This window comes from Salminus brasiliensis, chromosome 25 (genome assembly GCF_030463535.1).
Source record: "Salminus brasiliensis chromosome 25, fSalBra1.hap2, whole genome shotgun sequence".
NCBI classification, from domain to species: Eukaryota; Metazoa; Chordata; class Actinopteri; order Characiformes; family Bryconidae; genus Salminus; species Salminus brasiliensis.
In genome coordinates, this window is record NC_132902.1 from 28,352,310 (window position 1) to 28,360,288 (window position 7,979).

Sequence of the window (7,979 nt, forward strand, 5' to 3'; positions counted from 1 at the left end):
CTTCAGTCTTATTTCTTGTGGCATTTTCTGAAAGAGATGATGAGCTAAATTTGAAGACGGGTCGCAGTGCTTTACTATCATGCCCTCTTTCTACACTGAGATAAAACCCGCTGTAAAAATAAATTAAAACTAGTATTTACTGTCAGAAAATGACAGTGTTTGTCTATCTAGTCTTTCATTCCTTTAATGAACCATTCTGGCAGATTACAGCATATTTGTGTTTTGTTGGAGGCCAGTTTCTAACTTAAAGTATCTGATACATTTATAGTTTATCATTTCTATGGTCCTTTAACTCAGAAAAGTCTACATGAGTTTAGGACAGTATGTACTCTATCAATAAATAGTTTTTATGAGTAATACAGATTAATAGCTACAATTCTAAAAGTAATGTTTCTGAAGCTTCTAGAAGTATTACAGTTAAAGTTTCTGAAGTTAATGTTAAACTTTCTATTTTGACATTGCATACACACACACACACACACACGCATATAGCCTATTAGCAAATGTGTGTATACTTGTCTTCTGTTCTCAGATTGTCACTAATGTTGATTTAATAGATATTCTAATTCTGCAATTTACTCTCTAACAGACTGAGGAAACTGTAACTCCAGCTTTATGATGGTCTCTCAGTCTGAAAGTGAATTCTATATTCTATATGTGTATTCTATAACACTAGTAGTAGACGGTAAAGTAAAGTGTGCTTTGGCTCAGGTCCAGTGAAAGTGTATAAACGAAAATAAAACCATGAGTGAGATTTCAGCTCTGAGATCAGACCTGATCAGAGTAAAAGCTGGAACATGTTCCACACCTTTGATCTGTTTCATACCTCTGATGTCATCTTTTAATATCAAAGAGACAATAGTTACAGCTGAGTTACATACTGTCTTCATTACATACTGTCTATATATATAATAATAATAACAATAATAATAATAATGATGATGATGATGATGAAATGAAGTTTCTGAAGTTAAAGTCTCTAAAGATTAAGTTTCTGAAGTTTTTATTTATTTTTATTAAGACAGTATGTAATGAAGACAGTATGTAACTCAGCTGAGTTACATCAATAATAATAATAATAATAATTGATGAAATGATCAAGTTTCTAAAGTAAAAGTTTCTGAAGTTTTTATTTATTTATTTATTTATTTATTTATTTATATTTATTAAAACAGTACTTTGCAAAAGTTTTAAAACTTGTGAAAAGTGCTGTAAATACAAAAACAGCGTTATAATTAGCCCTGAACAGAATAGTGTGCGTTCCAGGATGTAGGATGGGGTGATGTGTATTTTGGGTCAGTGTTAGTCCTCCAAGCGTGAAAGATAAAACAAAAGCATGAGTGAGATTTCAGTTTCATAAAAGATCAGACCTGTTCCTGCAGGTTTCTCCTGGAACCTGTTCTGAACTGCTGACGTCAGCTCTTTTCTCTGTAGTCTCTGCGTTTCCACTAAACTACACAAACATGTATAACTCTGATGACCTGGTCATGTGACCCCCCTTGTCAGCAGTGTAACCTAATAAACAGGTAACTCGGTGTGTAATGCAGTGTGTTTGGCAGAGCAAAATTGTATTAAATGGGCTCGGCTTGCTTTATTTTTTAATGTATGTATATATTTGATTAAATATAAATATAATAGAACATCTCAACTAATCCAGTTTTCTTTATGGACTACTTTCTGTAGCTGCACTACACCCTGCAGCATGTATCCCTCCACCATTTTAATGATCTGGTTCTAAAAGCAGGTTCTAGAGCCGAACTCTTCTCAGAACTCTGGTAGAACAGTGTCTCAGGCATCAGGCAGCGTCTTCATCACCATTAGGTGAAGAACTTTCTGTGAGCTTTCTGCCTCCATCATGTTTTATGCAGATGTATAAACTTGTACCCAAGGATCCTTGCACAGGACGCAGAGAGGCTGTCCTTAGATTCTCCTACTGTTCTTCTCTTAATCTGTAACAGAACCAGTCATACACGTGTGACTGTCCTATCGTCACTGACAGGAGGGGTGTAGATCTGAGCTGGAGAGCAGAGAGGACTCAGCATGAGGGTGAAGCTGTGAAGTGAGGATATACGAACATCAGCTGAGAAAGAGAACGCAGGTAAGACCACTACTGTAAGACTCTACTACAGACTACAGCACCAGGCTGGCACTAGATTGCAGAACACCAGTCTGAGCTGAAACAGTGGAAGATATAGAGATTATACACACTTGGAATTATTAAACTTCCTATTTTATGACATTGCATATTCAGACACACACACATATATATATATATATATATATATATATATATATATATATATATATATATATATATATATATATATATATAGCCTATTAGCAAATGTGTGTATACTTGTCTTCTGTTCTCAGATTGTCACTAATGTTGATTTAATAGATATTCTAATTCTGCAATTTACTCTCTAACAGACTGAGGAAACTGTAACTCCAGCTTTATGATGGTCTCTCAGTCTGAAAGTGAATTCTATATTCTATATGTGTATTCTATAACACTAGTAGTAGACGGTAAAGTAAAGTGTGCTTTGGCTCAGGTCCAGTGAAAGTGTATAAACGAAAATAAAACCATGAGTGAGATTTCAGCTCTGAGATCAGACCTGATCAGAGTAAAAGCTGGAACCTGTTCCACACCTTTGATCTGTTTCATACCTCTGATGTCATCTTTTAATATCAAAGAGACAATAGTTACAGCTGAGTTACATTAATAATAATAACAATAATAATAATAATAATAATAATAATAATAATAATAATGATGATGATGATGATGATGAAATGAAGTTTCTGAAGTTAAAGTTTCTAAAGATTAAGTTTCTGAAGTTTTTATTTATTTATTTATTTTTATTAAGACAGTACTGTGCAGCTGAGTTACAGCTGAGTTATAATGACGAAGATGATGAAGATGATGATGATGGTGATGATTATGTTAAATGGGAATAAAGGCACCCAGACACTAGAATCCGATGAGGTCTGAGAGAGTGTGTTGACTGACCTGATGAACCCTTTCTAGGAGTGTTTATCATGTAGAGAACAGTGCAGCAGTTATTGATTAGTGTGTGTTGATCAGCAGACTGTGTTGACACACACACACACACACACACACACAGAGACGATGACCTACAGAATAGATGACATCATGCAGCTGTGCTGTGAGGTGTCAGCGAGCAAGCAGATGAAAGCAGCAGTGAAGAGCTCGCTGAAAGGAGCGGGGGCGGCTGGAGGTGGAGCATTTGTGGGCGGGCTGTTAGCCGGACCACCGGGGATCGCTGTTGGTAAAAAGGCTTTATTAGGTTTTGTCTGTCTGTCTGTGTGTCTGTCTGTCTGTGTGTCTGTCTGTGTGTCTGTGTGTCTGTCTGTGTGTCTGTCTGTCTGTGTGTCTGTATGTGTGTCTGTCTGTCTGTGTGTCTGTCTGTGTGTCTGTCTGTCTGTGTGTCTGTATGTGTGTCTGTCTGTGTGTCTGTCTGTGTGTGTGTCTGTCTGTGTGTCTGTGTGTCTGTCTGTGTGTCTGTCTGTCTGTGTGTCTGTATGTGTGTCTGTCTGTCTGTGTGTCTGTATGTGTGTCTGTCTGTGTGTCTGTCTGTATGTGTGTCTGTCTGTCTGTCTGTATGTGTGTCTGTGTGTCTGTCTGTGTGTCTGTCTGTGTGTCTGTGTGTCTGTCTGTGTGTGTGTCTGTTTGTGTGTGTGTCTGTGTGTGTGTCTGTCTGTGTGTCTGTCTGTGTGTCTATCTGTCTGTGTGTCTCTGTGTGTCTGTGTGTGTGTCTGTCTGTGTGTCTGTCTGTGTGTCTGTCTGTGTGTGTGTCTCTGTGTGTGTCTGTGTGTCTGTATGTGTGTCTGTCTGTCTGTGTGTCTGTCTGTGTGTCTGTCTGTGTGTGTGTCTGTCTGTATGTGTGTCTGTGTGTCTGTGTGTCTGTCTGTGTGTCTGTCTGTGTGTCTGTGTGTCTGTCTGTGTGTCTGTCTGTCTGTGTGTCTGTATGTGTGTCTGTCTGTCTGTGTGTCTGTATGTGTGTCTGTCTGTGTGTCTGTGTCTGTCTGTATGTGTGTCTGTCTGTGTCTGTCTGTCTGTGTGTCTGTCTGTGTGTCTGTGTGTCTGTCTGTGTGTGTGTCTGTCTGTGTGTCTGTGTGTCTGTCTGTGTGTGTGTCTGTCTGTGTGTCTGTGTGTCTGTATGTGTGTCTGTCTGTCTGTGTGTGTGTGTGTGTGTGTCTGTCTGTGTGTGTGTCTGTCTGTGTGTGTGTCTGTGTGTGTGTCTGTCTGTGTGTGTGTCTGTGTGTGTGTCTGTGTGTCTGTATGTGTGTCTGTCTGTCTGTGTGTGTGTCTGTGTGTGTGTCTGTCTGTGTGTGTGTCTGTCTGTGTGTGTGTCTGTGTGTCTGTCTTGATTTTTTAACTAAAATAATGTCAGGGATGCTTTTAGAGAATTGTGATGAATCTTATGATGCTGCTGAGTTAAATTACACTGTATCACAGACGGCTTCTACACACATTCCTCACCTCAGCTCCAGTGAAAGGAGCTCTTAATGATTCAGCAGACCAAGAGGTGTTGGTCACTTTCATGCTTCCAGCTTTGCAGGTACAGTTTGGGGACGCCCCTTCCTGTTCCTACATGGCTGCACACCAGTGCACAAACCAAGGTCCATAAAGACCTGGATGAGTCCGGACATCAACCCGATAGAACAGGGTAGAATAGCGGAGACTGTGAACCAGGCCTTCTCGTCCAGCATCAGTGTCTGACCTCACAAATGAGCTTCTGGAAGAACGATTCCCCTGAACACTAAACTCCTGACCCCTGTGGAAAGACTTTCCAGAAGAGCTGAAGCTGTTCTAGCTGCAGAGGGAGGCCTGATCATATACAACCCTACGAATTACAAATGGGATGTCTCTAAAGGCAGGCGAGCGAATACTTTTGGTAATATAGTGTATATATTAAATTACATATATTTATTAATAACTATTGTCCCAATTATTTTTGCCCCCAATCCAATCCGACCCTAATCCTGACTGTCGGACGGTACCGACCTGTGTTCACAGAAGGGAAAATAAAAACTGCAGGGTTTAATATCGTACAGTGTGTGTGTGTGTGTGTGTGTGTGTGTGTGTGTGTGTGTGTGTGCCGTTGTGTGCTGATTACTCCTGTGTGAGACTGAATGAGCTTGGGATTACCCCAACCTTCCCCTCCGTCCTGTCGCCTGCTGCTGTTTTTCAAAAAGTACCTTAAACATGGTCTTTGTGTTTTGTAGCTTCTTCCAGTGAACAAAACTAAAACGAGCTTCATCTGAGCTGATAAATGTGCTGACAAGACTTCTGACGCTCCACCTTTAACAGTGCAGCAGTTACTGGGTCGACTCCAGCAGCAGAACGGAACTGCAGCAGTCTTTAAGGTGGAGCACCGCGTCCCGGGACGAGGAGCTTTGCGCTGCGCTGTTCACTGTGATGAGCTCATAAATGATCATGTTCAGGGTAGATTCTGAGCTCCTCACTGCGGCAGCTAAGGATCATGTCTGGTAACGGTGCCTAGAGGACACCAGAGGGCGCTCTCCTACAACAATACCAGGGATCGAGAGTGGATCCATTAAAAGCTCCTGATCGGCCACTGATCCTGAGGCAGTGGATCGGTTCGGGACATCCCTATTTATAAAAAATCAAAACTGTGGATATACATTGTATTACTTCATATCCAATTAATAAGATCACATAAAATCCCTCAAACAAAACCCAACATCCACATCTCCCCCCGTTTCAGTCAGTTAGTGATGGTGTTGAGTCCAGGTTTACGCAGTAACACTGTGTGAACAGCAGGGGGCGCTTTGTTTTCTGTGAAGTCCTGCAGCTGGGCTGTGTTTTGAAATTGTTAGAGATTTCTGAACACCTCCACACTGGGGTGATTTATGCGTATAGCATCATGCTAATTGGTGGGGTATAGGTTTTCATTATTTGTTAGCTACAGCCATGCCGGAAAGTCTGCACACCCCTTTCACCTTCTCTACGTTTTATTACATTACAGACTCATTCTGAAGTAGATTAAGTTCATTTTTTGTCTTAAACATCTACAAACATACGAACACAAACAGGTTTTTAGAAAACATGCAGTTTTATTTTACTGAGAAAAACAGGTTCTTTAGGGGCTCCATATCTGTACAGACCCTGAGCCCAATACGAGGTGATGCTCCTTTGGCAGTGATCATGTGGTCTTGGGAAAGAAGCTACGAGCCTGGCACGCTTGTTTCTGGACATTTTTGCCCGTCGTCTCGGCATATCCTTGCATGCTCTGTCAGGTTGGATGGGGAGCGTTGGTCCACAGCCATTTTCAGCTCCTTCCACAGGTGTTCAGGTACTCAGGTGTTCAGGTCTGGGCTCAGGCTGGGCCACGCAAGGCCATTCACAGACTTTGTCTGAAGCCACTCCTTTGTCCTCTTGGCTGTGTGCTGCAGGTTGTCGTCATGTTTAAAGCTAAACCCTTTCCCCAGTCTGAGGTCCTAAGTGCTCTGGAGGGAAGGGTGTACAGGACTAGTCCTCCGGTCCCGCTGCTGAAAACACCCCACTGTAGGGATGGCATTAGCCAAGTGATGAGCGTGGCTGGTGGCTGGTTTCCTCCAGACGTGACGCTTGGTTTTCAGGCCAAAACGTTCATCACTCTGGTTTCATCAGACCAGAGCCTCTTGTTTCTCACGGTTGGAGAGGGCCTTTTGGGCCTTTTGGGAAACTCTGAGCAGGCCATCATGTGCCTTTCACTGAGGAGTTGCTCTGTTTGGCCTCTCAACCATAAAGGCGTTGATCTTCTGTAAGGTTCTCCCGTCTCCACAAGGATACGCTGAAGCTCTGTCAGAGTGACCCTCGGGTTCCTGCTCACCTCCTTGACCAAGGCCTGCCTCCCCCGATCCCTCAGTCTGGCCGGGCGGTCAGGACTAGGAGGTCTTGATGACTGATGGTGGCCGCTGTGCTCTTTGGGGTCTGTAAAGCTGCAGCAGTTTTTCTGGACCTTTCTCCAGATCTGTGCAGATAAGTCCTCAACTGTGGGACCTTATATAAGCAGGTGTTCCCCAATCAGGTCCAATCAGTTGAATTTACCACAGGTGGAGTCCAGTGAAGCTGTAGAAACATCTTGAGCTGTATCAGAGGAAACCAAAGGCTTTTGGGCGTTATAAAGGGTGTGCAGTCTGGTGTACAGGTGATATTTTACATTTAGATTTTTAATAAATGAGCACACCTGTGTGAAGGGGGGGGGGGGGCAGACCTTCCTGCTTGACTGTACATGAGTCTCACGCCTCCGGTGATGAGCTGTGTTTGGGGTAAAGTGGGAAATGGGGGACTGACTCTTCTCAGGACCCTAAATCAGCCTGTGTTCTGGTCTGTAGGTGGAGCTCTGGGGGGTCTGCTGGGATGCTGGATGACCAGTGGTCAGTTTAAACCGGTTCCTCAGATCATCATGGAGCTGCCCCCTGAGCAGCAGCAGAAGCTGTACTCTGACGTCATGGCGGTTCTGGGGACACTGGACTGGATGGACGTCGGCAAGCTGATCGCGCTGGTAAAGGGAAGCGCTGCGATGCAGCAGCAGGTGGTGGCCGCCATCCATGGCTACGTCACCAAGGAGCTGAGAGCTGAGGTGCGCTACGAAGACTGACCACCAGGAGGAGACAGTTAATCAATTAGGACATGAGGTCTGAAAAATGGGAGCTTCCTGGTGTGCTGGCTTATCTGTATTATCTATTTATACAGCTTCAGAATCTGAACAGTGGAGGACTGCAGGCTGGAGAGTGACCAGTTGGGACAGACCAGGAAATAAAAGCAGTAGTTTGGTCATTTTTACCTCATGCTCAACAAAAAGCTTCTAAATATCACCAAGACGTCTCTGTAATTTAGACCAATAGCTTTCTGGTGCTATACAGAACCATTATAAAAGGTTCTTTAAAACAGTGGTTCTCAAATTAGTCCCTATCTCTAATACTGTTGTCACCATACTGGAACTCAG

General features: G+C 42.9%; 1 protein-coding gene across 2 annotated transcripts; it reads left to right on the forward strand.

Moving 5' to 3' along the window:
- Positions 1-2,034: 2,034 nt before the first annotated feature.
- On the forward strand, positions 2,035-7,772 carry LOC140548101 (protein C19orf12 homolog). 2 transcript variants are annotated; one of them, XM_072671496.1, is made up of 2 exons: positions 2,035-2,098; positions 7,366-7,772. In XM_072671496.1, exon 2 carries the CDS (start codon positions 7,398-7,400, stop codon positions 7,629-7,631), a length of 234 nt encoding a protein of 77 aa, XP_072527597.1. In that variant the 5' UTR covers positions 2,035-2,098; positions 7,366-7,397; the 3' UTR covers positions 7,632-7,772. The 2 variants fall into 2 exon arrangements, with proteins under 2 accessions (XP_072527597.1, XP_072527596.1); XM_072671495.1 differs by lacking the exon at positions 2,035-2,098 and adding an exon at positions 3,131-3,290.
- The last annotated feature ends 207 nt before the right edge of the window (positions 7,773-7,979 follow it).

Excerpts from the sequence above, each read along its gene's own strand:
- LOC140548101 (XM_072671495.1), top strand. The coding sequence starts at position 3,131 with ATGACCTACAGAATAGATGACATCATGCAGCTGTGCTGTGAGGTGTCA. Across the intron at positions 3,291-7,365 it reads ACCACCGGGGATCGCTGTTG|GTGGAGCTCTGGGGGGTCTG; the intron begins GTAAAAAGGCTT and ends TCTGGTCTGTAG.